Source organism: Delphinapterus leucas, chromosome 10, assembly GCF_059928025.1.
Source record: "Delphinapterus leucas isolate spDelLeu-1000000601 "Yukka" chromosome 10, BTC_Dleu_Yukka2, whole genome shotgun sequence".
NCBI classification, from domain to species: domain Eukaryota; kingdom Metazoa; phylum Chordata; class Mammalia; order Artiodactyla; family Monodontidae; genus Delphinapterus; species Delphinapterus leucas.
In genome coordinates, this window is record NC_143138.1 from 32,784,339 (window position 1) to 32,803,824 (window position 19,486).

The 19,486-nt window shown below is 53.5% G+C and overlaps 2 protein-coding genes across 3 annotated transcripts; one reads left to right on the forward strand and one right to left on the reverse strand.

Annotated features, from left to right (window-relative positions):
* Positions 1-11,651, forward strand: PEX6 (peroxisomal biogenesis factor 6). Of its 2 annotated transcripts, XM_022581932.3 has the most exons (18): positions 1-966; positions 2,490-2,653; positions 3,128-3,211; positions 6,256-6,358; positions 6,722-6,855; positions 7,496-7,607; positions 7,973-8,181; positions 8,559-8,754; positions 8,952-9,028; positions 9,178-9,310; positions 9,392-9,597; positions 9,716-9,777; positions 10,001-10,109; positions 10,410-10,526; positions 10,650-10,727; positions 10,880-11,019; positions 11,214-11,391; positions 11,555-11,651. In XM_022581932.3, the coding sequence occupies exons 1-17, from the start codon at positions 85-87 to the stop codon at positions 11,348-11,350; spliced, it is 2,943 nt and encodes a 980-aa protein (XP_022437640.1). In that variant the 5' UTR covers positions 1-84; the 3' UTR covers positions 11,351-11,391; positions 11,555-11,651. The 2 variants fall into 2 exon arrangements, with proteins under 2 accessions (XP_022437640.1, XP_022437641.1); XM_022581933.3 differs by having other exon boundaries at positions 11,214-11,651.
* GNMT (glycine N-methyltransferase) lies at positions 8,713-19,405 on the reverse strand. The gene is made up of 6 exons (XM_022581934.3): positions 14,515-19,405; positions 13,318-13,445; positions 12,749-12,865; positions 12,461-12,603; positions 12,235-12,356; positions 8,713-12,150 (listed from the first exon to the last, which is right to left on the reverse strand). The coding sequence occupies exons 1-6, from the start codon at positions 14,718-14,720 to the stop codon at positions 11,979-11,981; spliced, it is 888 nt and encodes a 295-aa protein (XP_022437642.1). The 5' UTR covers positions 14,721-19,405; the 3' UTR covers positions 8,713-11,978.
* Positions 19,406-19,486: the final 81 nt, after the last annotated feature.

Below are 19,486 nucleotides of genomic sequence, written 5' to 3' on the forward strand. Positions count from 1 at the left end.
TGTGAGCGGCTTGGACGTCTGGCTCTCCGGCTCCCGAAGGTGGCGTCCTTCGCTGTGCTCTGTGCTTGTTGGTTTCCTGTCACCATGGCACTGGCAGTCTTGCGGGTCCTGGAGCCCTTCCCGACGGAGACACCCCCGTTGGCGGTGCTGCTGCCGCCCGGGGGCCCGTGGCCTGCGGCGGGGCTGGGCCTGGTGCTGGCGCTGCGGCCTGCCGGGGAGAGCCCGGCAGGGCCGGCGCTGCTAGTGGCCGCCCTGGAGGGACCGGGCGCGGGCACCGAAGAGCAGGGGCCGGGGCCTCCGCAGCTGCTGGTGAGCCGCGCGCTGTTGCGGCTCCTGGCCCTGGGCTCCGGGGCATGGGTGCGGGCGCGGCCGGTGCGGCGGCCCCCGGCGCTGGGCTGGGCGCTGCTCGGCACCTCGTCTGGGCCCGGGCTCGGACCGAGAGTCGGGCCGTTGCTGGTGAGGCGCGGAGAGACCCTGCCAGTACCCGGACCGCGGGTGCTGGAGACGCGGCCGGCGTTACAAGGGCTTCTGGGCCCAGGGACGCGACTAGCTGTGACTGAGCTCCGTGGGCGGGCCAAACTGGGTCCGGAGACTGAGGACAGCAGCCGGCCCCCACCCCCGCCGGTGGTGTCCTCCTTCGCGGCCTCTGGCACAGTCCGGCGACTCCGGGGAGTTCTGGGAGGGACTGGAGATGCATTGGGGGTGAGCCGGAGCTGTCTCCGTAGCCTCAGCCTCTTCCAGGGCGAATGGGTGTGGGTGACCCGGGCTGGAGAGTCATCGAACACTTCCCAGCCACACTTGGCCACGGTGCAGGTCCTAGAGCCTCGCTGGGACCTCTGTGAAAGGCTGGGACCCAGCTCTGGGCAGCTGGGAGAGCCCCTCGCTGACGGACTGGCCCTCGTGCCTGCTACTCTGGCTTTTAATCTCGGCTGTGATCCCCTGGAGGTGGGAGAGCTTAAAATTCAGGTAGGATACCAGACTGAGGTCAGGAATGCTTCCTCGTCTTTATCCCCTCTTCTTTGTCTTAACTGAATTAGAAGATCAGAGCTGTAGAATTTAGGTCCCTTACTCCTTTAGACCTTGGACTTTTCACTTAATGCCTCTTAGCCTTGTTTACCCATTCTCTACAATTAAAAACATGTTGGTGGTGCATGGGAAGGGCTTTCACGATTTGGGTGAAAGGTGAAAATTAACGGTCAAATTACCACTTGTATATATTAATCTACTAAATCTAGTCAGTTGTTTGTTGAATTGCTGCAGTGTATCCAGTATTGTACTGGGTAGTATGGAGGATGATACCTCCAGCTTTTGCTCATGCTATCCTTGACTTCAAGTTCCTTCCTATTCTTTTAGCCTCCTCGGTTAAAATCCTACCATGCTTTCCTTGAAGGCCCATCTAAAGGTGGCACTGTCTTCTCAAAGCCTTATATAATCTCACCACCACAAATTGAACATTACTTCTTACTATAGCATTTTGTATTGTACCTTTCAGAGAGCATTTATTTTATTGTGTTGTTATGATCATGTAATCTAACGCTCAACTGTACATTGTAAATTCCTTGAAGGGAAGGGCTCTTTATTATCTTTAGTGCTTGGTGTTTAAGTTTAATATTTTATTAAATATATCCAGGAGGAGTTTTTGGTTTCTGCCTTTAAGAAGCTTACTTCAAGAAGGTAATTATTTTTGGGGTACAAATATAGTCTACCGTTTAATTAAGCACCTGGATGTATGGTTTAGGCCTGCGCTGTCCAGTATGGAAGCCACTAGCCCCTTGGTGGCGCTTTAAATCAAGTGAAAGTAATGCAGTAAAAAATTCAGTTCGTTAATTGCTTTAGACATATGTTGAGTGTTCAACATCCACATGTTAATATAGAACAATTCTATCACTGTAGAAAGTTATATTAGGTAATGCTGGCATAGCCAGTTAGTGCTATGGGATGTCAAAAAGAGATATAAGATACGCACGAATGGGAGTTAGGTGTGGATTTCCTTCTGAATGGAGGGAAAATACTGGATTACTCAGACTGGAGCTCATTCAGCTAACGCAGCCCTTTCAGCTTCATTGTGATCATATCCTTTAACTACAACCTGAATTCAGAGTGTCCCCACTAATGTCCAATTAATATTCCCAGTGGCTGCCTGGTGTCACTCAAATGACTTGTGGGCATTAAATGTCTTTACTGTTTCACTGTCTCTGGGCCAGTATAAAGGTATTACGGAATGGTTATCTTTCCTGGTGAACTTTTTGGAGGGAGAGTCAGAAAAGTCAGAGTCAGAAATCTCTTCCTGGTGCCCATTAGAAGGAGAGGTTTCTGTTTTCTCAGGAAGATATAGGTATTCAGCTCTGCTACCTTAGGTCTCCTCTCCCACAAGCCTTATGGTTATGGAAAGGATAAAGGATGGAAGCAGAAATATTGATTGCTAAGGGATTGGGTAGAGCCTGACTCCTTGGGAGAAGGTTATAAGGTGGTGGTTATTTCTCTAATAGAGATACTTGGAGGGCTCCAGCACCCCTGAAGACAAAGGAAGCTGCTCAGTGCTGCCTGGGCCTCCGTTTGCCAAAGAGTTACACATCGAAATTGTGTCCTCTCCTCACTACAGCACTAATGGAACGTATGACCATGTTCTTTACCGGCACTTTCAGACACCCAGGTTAGCTGCGTCCCCCTTTCAGGAGGATAGCATCTTACCCTCATTGCTCTCCTCCTATCCCATGCCTTAGATTCAGGTACCACAGAGCATCTGATTTTAAAAAGCCACAGTTTAAGGCAATATTACGGCTAGAAGCCTCTTGCTGTGTCAGGCGGACAATAGAAGAGTAATCTGGACCAGGAGGTGAATCCAGCCATCCTAAACTGAGAAACCACTTTGATTTGGGAAGACCCCAAAGCAGCCGGGATCCTGCTTTGCCTCCCTCTGGTCTCTGATCCCCTCTCTAGCCTCTCTGCCATTTCCTGCAGCTCTTTCTAGGTCAGACTTGTTCTCTGTACAACTGCTTGGGATCTCTGGGTGGGCAGGAGGCCCCTAAGAAATAGTCTGCATGTTGGGGTTGGCTGTGCGGGCACATGTCAGGCCCATGCTCTTGACTCCCATCGTGAGCTGACCAGGGCCACTGCTGTGTTACAGGGCAGTCCAGGAAGGGGATGTTCTGTGTGTGCCAACAGTCGGACAAGTAGAGATCCTGGAAGGAAGCCCAGAGAAACTGCCCAGGTACGCAGCTGCCTCCTTTCCTACAGCTGGGATTCTTAACCTGGGTGCAGGAGTCCTCAAGTTGAATGGAATAATTTTGTGCATAAGAACATTTTGTTGTTGTCACACATATTTCTGGACAGAAGGCACATACCTTCTTCAGGTTCTCAAATAGGCGTGTGACTGAAAAAAGAATTAAGAACCACAGCCTGCTAGCTTTTGGGGGTGCTTATCCTCAAATCGATTGGTGGTCCTAGATAAAGTAAAGCATTTAGAACAGTTTAATGGCCTAGACCAAGGTGAGATTCCTTGCTTTCCATTCTTAACCAGTGTTGTTTAGGCCACACCTCCCATACACTCAGCAGGAGGAGACCCAGGCCCCGATTTCTACCCTAATGGATGGAATGTGCACATGCTGCTTTCAATCCTGTCTCCCAAGGCAGGGGAGGGAGGGATTTCTGCTGTCCTTGGGAGGCCTTCCCTCTTCACTTATCCTCAACAGGATGAGAAATAGAGCATAACTGAGCTAGGGACCCAAAACAAGGAGTCCAACCTTTCTCCTCCTCCTGTTGACTCTGACTACAGAAGTTGCATGTAAAATGGTGAGGTGAAGAATTCAGAGACCACTTGGCCTTATGTGAAGGGGGAAGAATGTGTACCTCCACACCCCAGGACTGATTTCCTGTAGGGATTTACTAGAAGGAGAAGACAGCTGGTAGGTACACTAACCCAACTTTCCAGGAAATCTCATTGAGGTGGTGGGACCCGCCTGCAGGAACTTGGGCATAAGAGCCATAGTGCCCAAGGTTCTGGGCCGAGCCAGCCTGGGCCCTCTGCCAAGAGAGGGACGCCTTGTCTGGAGCGCCTGATTCGTCCTTGGTCGGTATTCAGAGCTGTGTTCTGGCCAGCACTCTTGTCTCCCCAGTCTCAGGGCTGTGGTACCTAGAGGAAGGGGCTGGTAGTGCCCCATGTAATCCCACTTGGCGCTGCAGGGCACCTCTTTGAGCTTTCCCAGTTCAAATCTACAACTGGGGCCTGGTGGAGAATGCCAGGCTGCTATCCATCACTTCCTACTCTGTATCCCATCTTAAATATAGCAAACGTCTATGAGCTAGCTTTCTGTAGGAAAACTGCAGAATGCCCACCCTTTGTACTTTGAAAGGAAAACAGGCACTAGGCCCTCCTGAGGCAGACTGGCAAGCCCATCCTGTTCCTGGACCTCTGCCATTCCAGCCCCCTGGAGACCTGTCTCCCTCCTCTGAGTGCTGAGCACATGGTTCTTCCCCCCTGAGCAGGTCCTGGAAAGCAGGGTTGGGGTGGACATGTGGGTCCAAGGACAGAGATGAGTGCTTTAGCCCCACTTCTTGGACTTGGTAAGGGAAGCCCCGCAGGGAGGCTTCTGTGATCCCTGGCAAGGAAGTCCACTATAGCCCCTTCAGACTCCCCAGCGTTCCGCTTTCCCACGCCAGGCCTATGGGTTCCAGCTCCACTGTTTCCCGTCTGGCTCTCGGGAACGCAGCCCGGTGTTCCTCAGCAGTGTCCAGATATGCTCCAGAGGTCTGGCCCGTGTGCTCACTGAGGTGGTCCCTCCACTCTCCGTGGAAGGGGGTGGGCACGTCTCCCTCCCCCTCCCCGCCCCAGTGCTGTTCCTCCTGGGATTCCACTGCCTGCCGTGTGCACTCTGACTCAGGATGTTCAGCCTGACTGAGAGTCTAGGTTATGGACCCACCCATCATTTATTTATTTGTTTATTTCCGTCATTTATTTATAATGAATAACAGTAGGACCGTTTTCCTTATGTTCTAGTTTTTACCACAATCACTGCCTATGGTTACGTGAGTTTCATAATACTAACCTGGTATGCTTCCCCCTCCACCTGAAAGCATTCCCACCCCCACCCTCCTGTGCTGCCAGAGGGAGCAGTTCTGTGACTGTGAGACGCTGAGCAAAGGAATTTGCACCCTGATTGCACCTTAAAGAGGCCCAGGTTCTGTCATTGCTGTTCTGCCTGAGGATTAAAGATGGGAGTAGTTCATTTCTTTATCTGGAAAATTGGACTAGTGACTGCTATCTGCTACCCACCCCCTTAGTAGGCTGAGTAACCCTAACTCACTCTGACACTAGCCAGTGACTGCACAGCCCTGGTTATGGCCGGGAGCTTTCGAAAAATACAAATGCGTGAGTCCCACCCCAGACCTATTGGAGCAGCAGGGTGAGGCTGGGACCTGTGCAGTCTTTATTTTTTTCCAAAGGAAGGAAAATGTTAATTTTTAAATTGAGATATAATTCACATACCATAAAATTCATGCTTTTAAAGTGTACGATTCGGTGGCTTTTAGTATATTCTCAAGGTTGTGCCATCAACATCACTAATTCCAGAACATGTTCATCACCCCAGAAAGAAACCCCTCCCCATTAGCAGTCACTCCCTGTTCCCTCCTTCCCTCAGCTCCTGGCAGCCACTAATCTACTGAATGGAATCATACAGTATTTGAGAGAGGTTGATTTTTTTTTTAAGTTTCACAGATAATTCTAATGTGCAGCCAAAATAGAGAATCATTAATCATTAAATGTCATTATGAAGGATCTGCCTGCAATTAGATTTTGTGGATGCTTGAATAAGAGCCAAGGGACTCTTTCCTCTGAGGTTTTGGGTGGCCTTGGTGGGTACATATTTGAGGGAGAGACTGTTCTGAAGCCAGTGAAAACAGTCAGATGGTCACTGCTTGGTGCAGGGGTGGCTTCTCCCATTGGAGTGAGTGGGCAGGGCATTTACCTGAAGAAACACACCCTCAGGTGATGTTGTCATGAGGGATGCGGAGGGCAGGCACAGTTCCTGCGCTCAAAATGCATGTGATCCAGTCAGGGAGATAAGAAAGACCATCTGCTTTCCTTTTCCTCCACGTTCCCCACTTCCTCCCCACCTCCGCCATGTCTAGGGACATGTATTTATGCTGCTCTTGAGTTTGTCCCTGCAGTGGACCTCTGACTGAGACAGCCACCTTGCCCTTGGGGAGGGGTGTGTGTGCTCTGGATCTGGGGTTCATTGGGCCTCTTTCCTGCAGGTGGCGGGAGATGTTTTTTAAAGTGAAGAAAACAGTTGGGGAAGCTCCGGATGGGCCAACCAGGGCCTATGTAGCTGACACCACCCACACCTCCTTGTACTTGGTGAGGCCCTAGCGGTGGGGGTAGACTTGGGGAAAGGAGCAGAAAGAACTTCTAGAGAACAGACTTGTGGTTGCCAAGGGGGAAGGAGGGTGGGGGAGGGATGGACTGGGAGTTTGGGATTAGCAGATGCACACTATTATATATAGAATGGATAAACAACAAAGTCCTACTATATAGCATAGGGAACTATATTCAGTGTCCTGGGATAAACCATAATGGAAAAGAATATGAAAAATAATGTGTACGTTTATATAACTGAATCACTTTGCTGTACAGTAGAAATTAACATTGTAAATTAACCATAAAATAAATTAAAAAAAAAAAAAACTTCTAGAAACTAAAGCTTCCTCCCACCTTTCACAGGTGGGTTCTACCCTGAGCCTTGTTCCAAGGCTCCCTTCAGGTGAATCCACCCCCTGGAGCAGCTTGTCTCCTCCAGGCCTGGAGGGCTTGGTGACTGAGCTCTGTGCTGCCCTGAAGCCTCGCCTCCAGCCAGGGTGAGTGAGGCCTCTGTGTGAGAAAAACCTGCTGAGAACGTCCCTGGAGGAGCGGCAGGCCAGACAAGTAGTTCCTAATGCCCTGTTCAGAGTGGAAGAATTAGGTGGACCTCCCTCCAACTGTTAGGCCCAGGCCACTAGCCCATGTCCTTTCTGTGAGCAAATTCCCAGGCTCCTTTCCTGGGATAACCACGGTCCTCCAGGGTCAGCTATGGAGGAAGAATCTCCACTGCGGACAACTGTCTCTGAGACTGCCATTCCCCTTGGGGAGCCCACTAGCCATCCTGACCTTCACCATCCTGTACCTGAAAGACACAGGTCCTCATACCAGTGGCCTAAGTGTAGCCACACACGCCTCCCAAATTCCGCCCAGTACAATCCAAACCAGACAGAATAGCCAAGACTTTCTTGATGACAAAAGAGAATTAGTCTCAGCTGCTGGATATGCTCCATGCCCCTGCCAGAGTACCAAGGTGGTGTGGGAAATATGGCCTCACCATGTGGCGACAGCCCCGAGGGTTGGGGAGGGGGTTTGCTTCAAGGATGGTGTCTGCTTTCTGGATCCAAAGGGCCCTGTGTCCCTGGGGACTCTCACATTTGGGCAGAATGGAGGAAACAAACGTCTCTTCTCTGGTTGCAGGGGTGCCCTGCTGACAGGAACAGGCAGTGTCCTTCTACGGGGCCCCCCGGGCAGCGGGAAGACCACTGCAGTCGCTGCCGCCTGTAGCTGCCTCGGGCTCCACTTACTGAAGGTGAGGGTCCCTGGAGAGTAGATCCCAACCACGTCTCCTCCCCAGCCCAGATTCTCCCTCTCCCCCTGGCTACAAGCCTGACCCTGCCACCTCAGCCTAGTGGGCCAGTAGGTCAGGCATAGTCCCATGATGCTGAGCTACTGAGAGATGCTTTCGAGAAGGAGGATGCTCCAAGGTTTTGGTGGACAGTCCAGGAAATGAGGTTAGGGTAAAGAAGAGTTAGGGCTTGGCCAGTGTTACCTTCCTCCCCCATCCCTGCCCTCCAAAAAGAGATGGCCTGTACCTTCTAGTGAGTCCTCCCCCCATTCTCCTGCCCCAGTCACCCCTGCCCCCTTGCTCACAGGCCCATCGGGACCCCTCCCCAGGTGCCCTGCTCCAGCCTCTGTGCAGACAGTAGTAGGGCTGTGGAGACAAAACTGCAGGCCACTTTCTCCCGGGCCGGGCGCTGCCGGCCTGTGGTTCTGTTGCTGACAGCTGTGGACCTGCTGGGCCGGGACCGTGATGGGCTAGGCGAGGATGCCCGTGTGGTGGCCACACTGCGTCGCCTCCTCCTGGATGAAGACCCCCTCCCCAGGTATCATCCAGCGCTGGGCCTGGAAGGGGGTAGGGTCCAGCCCTCTCTTCACCACCCCCTCAGTGGCTTCTTAGACGTCTGCTGCCCATCTGGCTGCTCTCCAGGCAGCCCTGAGCTGAGGGGCATGGGGGTACCCAGAGGGAGGAGGATGCAGTCCCTGGTATTTCTTGGGGGACACTAAAGCACAGCCTCTGCCCTCACTGAGCGCCCTGTGTAGGGGGGATGCCCCATCCAGGACGCTTTGGGGCGCCCGTCTCCCTGTCCCATCCCAGCCCTACCCTTCTCCCTGCCCTCCTGCACCAGCCTCAGGACGAGGCAGTGCCCAGGGGCTGCCGGCCACCTTCTTGCCCTGAGTGCTGCCCACTCCCTGTCTGCAGCTGCCCTCCCCTGATGGTCGTGGCCACCACAAGCCGGGCCCAGGACCTGCCTGTGGATGTGCAGACAGCGTTTCCTCACGAGCTGGAGGTGCCTGTGCTGTCAGAGGGGCAGCGGCTCAGCATCCTGCGGGCCCTCACTGCCCACCTCCCACTGGGCCAAGAGGTGAACCTGGCGCAGCTGGCACGGCGGTGTGCAGTGAGTACCCAGGCAGGATACGGGCCGCCCTGCACTCTTTGCCGGGGGTACTCAGTCCTGCTGCCATGCAAGTGTGCAAGTGAGGGTAGAAAACCCGAAGCATCAGTGATGGGCCTCTGCTCCAGCCAGGGGTCCAGCCCCGCAAGGGTTCCTGCCTACTGTGACCTGCTCACGTGTCCTCTCCTGTGGTTCCCCAGGGCTTTGTGGTAGGGGATCTCTATGCCCTTTTGACCCACAGCAGCCGGGCAGCCTGCACCAGGATCAAGAACTCGGGGTAAAGAAATTGGGCACAGGAGGGGCAAGGCGGCAAGAGGCGGTAGGGGTGGGTAGGGGCTGGTGAGGAAGGGAGGAGGGTGAGGGCCCTTATGGGGAGGAGACCTCAGGTTAGGTCCTCCAGAGGCCTCCCTGGATTTTCCTTTGCAGCTGGGCAGGTGGCTTGAGTGCGGAGGATGAGGGGGAGCTGTGTGCTGCTGGCTTTCCTCTCCTGGCTGAGGACTTTGGGCAGGCGCTGGAGCAGCTGCAGTCAGCTCACTCCCAGGCCGTCGGAGCCCCCAAGGTAGACACTCCAGGTCCTTGGAGGTGGGACCGGAGCTCCCTCCACCAGCACGTGTCCAACTGTGCCCTTTCCATCTCCTAGATCCCCCTGGTGTCCTGGCACGATGTGGGTGGGCTGCAGGAGGTGAAGAAGGAGATTCTGGAGACTATTCAGCTCCCTCTAGAGCACCCTGAGCTGCTGAGCCTGGGCCTGAGGCGCTCCGGCCTTCTGCTCCACGGGCCCCCTGGCACGGGCAAGACCCTCCTGGCCAAGGCAGTAGCCACTGAGTGCAGCCTTACCTTCCTCAGGTGGCGAGGGGGCCTGGCAGGGAGGGTGGGTGGATTGGGGGCAGCGGCAGGGGGCAGGAGGTGTGTTGTGTGTTTTCTGCGTCTGAGGAGTCTCACCCTCTCCCATCCCCTCCCTCAGCGTGAAGGGGCCCGAGCTGATCAACATGTACGTGGGCCAAAGCGAGGAGAATGTACGGCAAGGTGAGTGGGGGGTGGGGGCAGGGCTTCTGGCCCCCGAGCCGCCCCTACCCTCAGGCTGCTCGCGGTCACTGCTAGTCTTCCTCTCCCCAGGTCAGGTTCCTGCTGGGTGGGGCCTCTTACCTGAAGTGCTAGTGATGAGTTGTCAACATGGGTTTCCCTCCCCATCTCCTGACTTCAAACACCCCTGGGCTTCCCTGTCCTGTGGGCCCTTCTCTCTCCTAAGTGTTTGCCAGGGCCAGGGCCGCAGCTCCATGCATCATCTTCTTTGATGAACTGGACTCCTTGGCCCCAAGCCGGGGGCGAAGTGGAGACTCTGGAGGTGTGATGGACAGGTGGGGGTCTGAGCCAGAATGGAATCTGGGGTCCAGGACAGAGGGATGTGAGACAGGTTGCACTAGTCTTTGGAGCCCAAAGAGTTCCTGCCCTACTGGTTCTGCGATAGTATAACAGAAGCTAAAAGGGGCCGTGGAATTGGGTGTGGGGCATTGAGGAGATGGGGGCCTGTGTGGAGGGGTACACAAAGCACAACCGGGCAGGGGGCCCTGTGGAGACAGCCTGCAAGGAACACCACAAGCAGGGCAGAGGCTGAGGATGCACCAGGCACTCTCTCACCTTCACTTCCTCCTTCACAGGGTGGTGTCTCAGCTCCTGGCCGAGCTGGACGGGCTTCACAGCACTCAGGATGTGTTTGTGATTGGAGCCACCAACAGACCAGACCTCCTGGACCCTGCCCTTCTGAGGCCCGGCAGGTGTGCACCCCGTACCTTTCACCTCCGCCAGGCCCATTTGGGCCTGTCCCTTGACCCCCATCCGGTGCCTCTCCACCCTCATGCCAGGCACCCTGGCACTCACGCCCAGCTGTCTCCCTAAAGGTTTGACAAGTTGGTGTTTGTAGGAGTGAGCGAGGACCGCGCCTCCCAGCTGCGTGTTCTGAGCGCCATCACGCGCAAGTATGCCCTGTTAGAGGGAGACCCCCACAGGGCTTGGGCCTTGGGATGGTTAGGGGATAAGTGCAGAGTGCACAGTAAGCTGGTCAGGGATGCCTTCTGACAGAGTAGGGGGTGCCAGGTAAGTCTCTTTGTTTCCTGTATCCCCACAACAGATTCAGGCTCGAGCCCTCTGTGAGCCTGGTGGACGTGCTGGACCACTGCCCACCCCAGCTGACGGGCGCAGACCTCTACTCCCTATGCTCCGATGCCATGACAGCTGCCCTCAAACGCAGGGTTCGGGACCTGGAGGAAGGTGAGCCACTCACCAGCCCCAGAGGTCAGCCGAGGACCTAGTGGGCACCAGGCCTGGTTCTGGATTTCAGAGGAGGGACTGCTGACCCCTGGGGGACTCTGGGCAAGAAGGTGCCTACCAGGGTGCTCCCCTGCTTGGGCAGAGACCACAGCCTCCATGCCCCAGCTGGCCTCCCCTCCCCTTGTCATCCCCAGGCCTGGAGCCCGGGAGCTCGGCATTGCTGCTCACCACGGAGGACCTGCTACAGGCTGCAGCCCGGCTACAGCCCTCGGTCAGCGAGCACGAGCTGCTCCGGTACAAGAGCATCCAGCGCAAGTTTGCTGCCTGCTAGGAGCCTCCTGCAGCCCGGGACCCTGCCTGCAGGGGCTAAAGGTATCTCCACAGAGACCTGAGAGAGCAAAGGCTCTTTCTCAGGCCAGTGCCACCGACCCACCTGAACTCTGCCTACCTCCAGGCACTCCCTTGAGTGCCGAGTGGCATCAGGAGCCCCGAGAGAGCTCAGGAGGCATCCTCTTCCCACCTGTCCGCCCTCCAGGCCAGCTGCAAGACTAAGGCCCCTCTGCTCAGGAGGAAGGATCAGGTCCTGAGGGAGCCCCATCTGTGGCTGAAAATAAAGCATATGCCGCCCCCTGCTGGTGTTGTGGTCTAAAAGGTTGGCGTGGAGAAGAGCAAGCCGGTGGCGGAGTAAACTCAGGGGAGGGCAGGGTGGGTACCGCAGGAGCCTGATCCTTCTGATACAAACACAAGGTATACAGGACCTGAAAAAGGCATAAACTATATTGTTCAGCCTTCCATCTGCCTGAACCCAAATCCCTGTCCCCCAGCTGCAGTCTGCCCCTCCCCACACCCGCAAGATCTGCACTGGAGGGGGCTGGGCTTGGTGTGGGGCTACTGGTCCCTCCTCCCCAGACAGAGCCTGGCAGCGCCTGGGCAGAGGGCTGTGGGAGCTGAGGGCTTGTTCAGTCTGTCTTCTTGAGCACGTGGATGAAGTAGCAGGGAATGTAGGCCTGGCCCGTCTTGTAAGGCTTGAAGTCACCCAGGACGCTGTGTTGGCACTTGCCCCCGAAGGCTGTTTGAAGCAGCTCCGTAAAGGATGCCAGACGGTGAGGGTAGTAGGAGAGCCGGAACTTACTGCAACAGAGCCCCCGACCAACCATGAGGACTGGTGGTCTAAACACCCTCCCCCCCCACCCCCCTGCCTTGCCAGGTGGGTACCTCAGGTCAGGAGAACCGTTCTGGCCAGTCCCTGGCACCTGCACCGTGTAATCCAGGGTCACCATGTGGGCCTTGTTGTTCACCGTCAGCACTGATGTTGTGATGTCCTTGGTCAGGTCACTCTGCAGGTGGTGGTTAGCTGCGTTAGCCTCTGCAACTACCAATGGGACCTGGACCCCGGTACCACACCTCCCTCTCTGGGCGGCCCCTCCCCCAGGGGCCCCACCTTATAGTAGATGTTCTTTCCTGGCGGTGCGCAGCCTGTGCTGAGGATGTGGTCGTAGTTGCGATGATCGATGACCAGCACACCCCCTGACCTCACCATGCTCACGATGTTCTTCAGGGCCAGCCGGTGCTCACTCTGGTCCCCTGAAGTCCGCCGGCCAGGGACAGAGAGGCTGCGTCTGCTCAGGGCCCCCAGCACCAGTCTCCCTCCCATCTTTCTCCTCCCCAGGGGCATGGAAAGGATATAGTTCAAAGCAGTGTCCATGCCCAAGGCCACATCGTCTCTCACCTTTGCAGTCTGGCAAGTGGGCAAAACTGTTTCCAAGGCAGATGACAGCATCGAAGCCACCCCGTGGTGGCTGGGGCACATCTTTGTCCAGAGTCATCCAGTTGGCTTCTTCAATGACTGAGGGCCGAGAAGGGGAAGAGGGATCAGGGTGGCACCATGGTACCAGCAGTACCCACCTCCACCAAGTGGAGTCCTGCCTCAGTTTCCCCTTTAAGACACACACAGCACAGGGACTCCCCATCCAGTCAGGGGGAGGGGATCATTATGGACATGGAGGGGGAAGGGGAAGGGGCCCAGGGAGGAGGAAGCCATGGTTGGGAAGGAAGGCTCTGTGCTTACGGGTTTTTATTTGGGGGAAAGACAAGACACTATAAACATAATTAAAACTAGCCCCTCGTACTCAATACCTCATTCTGGTGCCTAAGCCTCCCTTTTCAGGGAAATGACAGTGGTTTTACTGTCTCCCTTGAGGAAAACAAAACACCCACCACAGGAGCTAAAGGAGCCCAGGGCAGAGAGAACCGTGTCCTTGGTGGCTGGGCTGAGGGCGCCTGGCTGGACCCACGTACCCCACTTGTCAAAGGCAGGCTCGTGCCGCCGGTTCCAGCGCTCTTTAAGCGCATACTTCAGCATCTTGTCACTGGCATCCACGCTTGTCACATTGAAGCCCTCTTCCACCAGCATGATGGAGTCCACCCTGGGCAGGACCAGGGATGACAGGCAGAGAGGGGCAGTCAGGGGGGCCTGGGAAGGCAAGGAGGAGACCCTGTGCTGGACACTTCTGTCTCCTCTATATCCTGTCCCCAGCCTCTCTCCACTGACCTCAACTGACCTGGCAAATCTGTTACTGAGAACCCGGTAGCAACTTTTCTTTTTTGTTTTAGCACCGAGTCAGGTATTCTACAAATGTGCATTAATCCTTATGGCAATCCAGTAAGGTAGATGGTGTTATCCCCATTTGAGAGATGGGGCAAACTGAGGCCCCTGGAAGTTAGGTAACTTGAGCACAGGAGGTAGTATAGCATGATTTTTTTTGTTTTTGTTTTTGGCTGCGCCACAAGGCTCGTGAGATCTCAGTTCCCCCAACAGGGGTTGAACCCCGGGCCCTCGGCAGTGAAAGTGCGAAATCCTAACCACTAGGCCACCAGGGAACTCCCAGCATGGTGGTTCAGAGCACAGGTCAGACCCTAAACAACCTGGGTCCGCATCTTCTCTCCACCTTTACCTCTCTGAGGCCAAATTTCTACAGCTGTAAATGGATATCCCTTCTTACCTCATGGGGTTTTGTGAGGATTTTAAAAACTGGTGTATCAAAAGCACCTGGCACAGTACTTTGGCCGAGGCACATGTCGAACAAGTGTTAACGCTGCAGCGCTGGAGCCCGAACAGAGCTTACGTCGGTGTGACCCCAAAGCCTGGCCTTTGCGCCGCCCTCCTGAACCCGCCTTCCCCACCCGATGTGCCCACACCCTCGCTCTCACCCTGGGTCTCCTGGGCCCCCGTCCTGCCATCGTCGGCCTCGCCCTGCCTGCTCTGCCTGGGCAAACACTCATTCCTGGCCCTGGCGTCGCGCCCCCGCCCGGCTCAGGGTCGGCGGAGGAGGCTGCCCTGACGTGCCCGGCCGTGGTCCTGCGATCAAGCTGCCCGGGCCGAGCCAACTCCGTCGCCCCAATGCCCCGGGTCCCCACTCACCCCGGTCCCCCACCACCCGCTCCCCGCTCCCCGCTCCCGCACACTCCGGTCCCCTGGCCCCTGCCCGGGCTCACCCAGTGCCACAGGCCACGTCGAGCACCCGCTGGCAGCCGTGCTGGCGCAGCAGCCCGAGCAGCCAGGCCTTGTACTCGTCGGTGCGGCTGCGGGTGTCCCCGATGTAGAGCTCCCACACGCGCGCCGCCTCTCCGTCCGCGTACTGGTCCGGGAGCCCTTCAGCCGCCACCCCTAGGGAGCGGGTCCGGTACACGCTGTCCACCATTCTGCGACGTCCCTTGCTCCGCTGCCACCGGCTCCGCGTTTATAATACGGCCCCTGCCAAAGCTCCGGCTGCCCCACCTGCCCAATGGCAGGTGAGCGCGGGGACACGCCCCTGCTGGGCTCCGGGCCCGGGGCCGCGGCTGCTCGGGCCGCGGGGAGGGCGCTGCCTGGCAATCCTGGACAAGCCCTTCTCGCCCGCCTGAAGATCCGGCCCTCTGGCCGATCCCTCGGCGGGAAGGGACCCTCCCAGACCCCTGCCCACTTAACCCAGGTCGCAGGAGGGCCCAGGAAGGGCCAGGAGAAAGGGGAGAAGTGAGAGTGCCCGCTCCACCCCCGCCCCAAGCTGGAAAGAAACTTCAAGTCCACAGAGATGGGCGCCCAGGGCTGCACCCTCCCTAGCAGGGAAAAAAAGGTATTCGAGCATCTAAAGAAGGACTGTCCAGGGACTTCCCTGGTGGCCCAGTGGTAAAGAATCCCCCTTACGATTCAGGGGACGCGGGTTCGATCCCTGGTCAGGGAAATAAGATCCCACCTGCTGCAGGGCAACTAAGCCCACCACTACTGAGCTGGCGGGCCTCAACTGGAGACCGCTTGCTGCAAACTACAGAGCCCACACGTTCTGGAACCCGCACGCCACAACTAGAGAAGAGAAAACCCGCACGCCACAACCAGAGAGAAGCCCGCACGCCACAATGAAAGACCCCGCATGCCTCAACAAAGATCCTGCATGCTGCAACTAAGACCAGAAGCAGACAAAAAAATAAATAAAATAAATAAATCTTAAAAAAAAAAAACCCTGTCCAGCTGAAGGAGGGCCTGGTCAGCCAGGGAAGGAAGGAATGGGGAGTATCTGGGTAAATGCTGGCTTGGCCATTCAAGTCCAGGAGCAGTTCTGGCCCAAGGAATCATTCCACCCACCTGGGGGCAGGTGTTCCTCTGTCCTGTAGGTGAGGCATCAAGCTTTTTTTTGAGCTGCCTAAGGTGAAGTCTGGTTCCAATTCCTCTCCAACCAAGCGCCCTTCTAAAGACCAACTGCTTTTCATGGAGGTGCCCACAGAGTGCAAAGTCCAGGGTCAGGGCTGGGAGTGCTTGGTGCTCTTGCTGTCATATTGCTGTCACTTCATAAATTGGTCGTTTCGTTTGGTTACTGTACATCCATCCTTCCTCCCCAAAGCAGAAGGTCTCTTCCTGGGACAAGACCCTGGACTGAGGTGGATTCAGGAAAATGATGCCACCCAGGGAAGCCCAAGACAGCAAGAACAGCCTTCCCCACCTTTGTTCTTCTGGCTTCAGAAAAAGCGGAGGTATGGAATTAAGAACAAAGGAGCCTCCCCATCCCCTCCCCCTCTTACCATCTATAGAATCCGGGAGCTGGAGGAACCCCAAAGATATGTAATCATTCTTACCTTTCTATTTTTAGCACACAGACGACCTCAAATGGGCCTGCCCATGCCCAAGCAGTGGAGTCTGTGCTCACACTGACCCTACAGACAGGTCTTTGGCTACAGGCTTAGAAAGACACTGTACTAGGGAGTCTATAATATGATTTTTTGAAATAATATGAATGCTGATGGTAAACTTGGCTTTTTAAAAAATATATATAGGTTGTTAATAGCTTCTAAACGTACTTTTCATTTCAAAGACAAGATTTTTGTCCTGAAGTTAGTAATTATTTGATTTCTTTCTCATCCAGAGGCATTTAAATAAAAAGTCGAGATCACAGTTCACATGGAATTGCATGGGCCTTTTTTTGTTTGTTTGTTTTTGCTTTTAACTATCAAAAGCATATTTTCTTCTCTTGACCATAAATTACTTGGCCTTAAGCATTTTATGGCTACACTGAGAGGATGTGCTGCAACTTGTTTACTCACTCCCCAAGCTCTGAACATTTAAAATGCTCCCACAGGGCTTCCCTGGTGGCACAGTGGTTGGGAATCCACCTGCCAGTGCAGGGGACATGGGTTCAAGCCCTGGTCCGGGAAGATCCCACACGCCACGGAGCAACTAAGCCCCCCCCAAAAAAAAAAAAGAGAAAATGCTCCCACAGTTTTTCAAAGGAGTGAACATGTGGATGGTTATGATGAAATTATTTTCCAAATGAAATTTTTCTATTAATTGATGCTGTCACTCAAAACAAATGTTTGTTTCAACCTTCTCTACATGAAGATATTATTCATTGGTATTTCATTGGGTAGAAAATTGTATTTAATTGTTGTAATCGTCTTTAATTACCACCAAAATGTACCAAGTAATGGCAGTCCTTCATTGCTAAATTGTTTGTCCATGTCTTCTACCCACTGAAATATATCAAAACCGCCTTTTGTTTTACTTGGTTACTCTATGTGAATTTTAGATAACCCAAACCCAAATTTAGATAACCCTGGGCCACGGAAGAGAAGGTCACAGAATATAAATCAATTTACAGTTTGACTTAGCTGAAAATAAGGTGATATTTTTAATATGCCATGCTTATTATTTGCAACTGGCTGAAAAGACTAAATTCTTCATCCCCAAATGTATAATATGTTTGCAAAGAGATTTTAGGTTGGGAACATGGCTGCAACTGGACAAACTCCAAGGCTATACCTATTTGAGGACACATGAAAATCTTAGAATTGTGAATTATGTATATACAGTAACTACAAATGGAAGACATTCTGGCTGGTTTTGTTTTGATTCAGAACAGGTAGAAATACATTGCTCAGAAGAGGGATGCCAATTTCCAAACTCTAGTCCAAGCCGCTGGAAAAAACTCTTCTCTGCTGACTATCTGTCCAGATTGACCATTGGGAATGCCACCCACCCACATGAACTCTGCTAGCAGATTTATTACAATGGATCCTTTTTTAGCCTTTTCAATATATGATATGACTCACTCTGCTTTAATAAAGCCCCATCAAATGAGTATAAAATTGGTCCCTATATTGGTGGGTTATAACACTAATTAATGGTGGCTACATTACTTTCTTTTTTTTTTTTTTTTACATTTTTGGCCACGTGGCATGTGGGATCTTAGTTCCTGGACCAGGGATGGAACCCGTGCCCCCTGTGGTGGAAGCGCAGAGTCTTAACCACTGGACCGCCAGGGAATTCCCACACCTGGCTTTTTGAGTGTCTTGTTTTGTTTTTTTTTGGACAGAGAACCTTTTCTATTTTAGAAAAGTAATGATGGTAGGAGATGTTGCCACCCCTGGAGCTGGTGCTGGGGTTGGCCCACTTCTCCCGTCTCAATGTGCAGCTACGTCTCCTATAGAGAATCACACCCATTTTAGCGGAAGTTTAAGCTCTGTTGGCCTGTATAAACTTGATAGATGGAGAGTACACTTTTAAAGAAAGAATGAGTACAACTGGATTCCTCTTAAAGACACTGTAGAGAAGCCAGCTCTTGAGGGCAGCGTTAAAGGTCAAGCTTCCTTTAAGCTATACAAAACTGTAAACTTTGAAAAGGGAGAAAAACTTGGTTAATTCGCTCCTAACTGCATGTCCAACCTTAAACTCTGAAGACATAAATAGACTAGTGGACAGCAGCTGGTCTGCTTTCTAGAAGAGAGAGCCATGTCTAAGGGGAGGATGGTGGACGAGCCAACCAGCTATGGCTGCAAGATTCTATGGCATGGAGGCTATGCCCCGGGGCACTGAAGCCATTCCATCTGGGTTCAAAACCTGGCTGGGCCACTTCCTAAATGTGTGGCCTGGGCACGTTATGTAAACTTTCTGTGCTCCGTTCATTCAACAGATATTTATTAAGCAGCTACTCTTGGAATTCCCTGGCAGTCCAGGCGTTAGGACTCTGAGCTTTCACTGCCGAGGGCCCGGGTTCAATCCCTGGTCTGGGAACTAAGATCCCATAAGCCCTGCGGTACGGCCGGCGGTGGGGGGGAAGCAGCTACTCTGTGCCAGGCACCGCTGTACTAAGCACTGGGAATACAGCAGTGAACAAAGTAGACAAAAATCCCTGTTCTTGGGCTTCCCTGGTGGCGCAGTGGTTGAGAGTCCGCCTGCCGATGCAGGGGACACGGGTTCGTGCCCCGGTCCAGGAAGATCCCACATGCCGCGGAGCGGCTAGGCCCGTGAGCCATGGCCGCTGAGCCTGCGCGTCCGGAGCCAGTGCTCCGCAATAGGAGAGGCCACAACAGTGAGAGGCCCGCGTACCGCAAGGAAAAAAAAAAAAAAAAAAAAAATCCCTGTTCTTTTTGTAGGGTGTGTGTGGGATGTTTCTGGAGTGATGGTAATAATGTTTCACAATCTGCATGCTGGTGACTTTGGTGTTCAGTTTGTAAAAATTCATTGAGCTTACACTTATGTGTACTTTTCTGTATGTGTATTTTACTTCGATAACGTGTTTAAAAATCCATGGCCTTGTGTGGATCACAGCTGTATTAAATGAGTTAATTAAAGCATGTAGAGCTGTGCTTCCCACATAGTAATATGCACTCAAGAAACAGTGGCTACTATTATTATTCCAGTGAAATTTCTTAATAGTGCAAACCAGGCCATCAGTGGATGTTCAAGAGGGATTCAGCTGGCTCTGCGGCTAGGATTAGTACACAGAGTCCTTCCACAAACCAGTTAGGCATGGACCATGCATCTGTCACGAAAAAAATGTGTTTTTCTTTCAAGATCAAAGATATGAAGAATTTTGTTCATACTTGTGAACTAAAGTGATTTAGGGCTGCTGTGCACATGTGGACAAGTTGTGAACTGCACAAGGTGTCCTTATTTAAAGGGCTTCCATTCAAACTGCAAACCTCATGGGCTTGTATATTT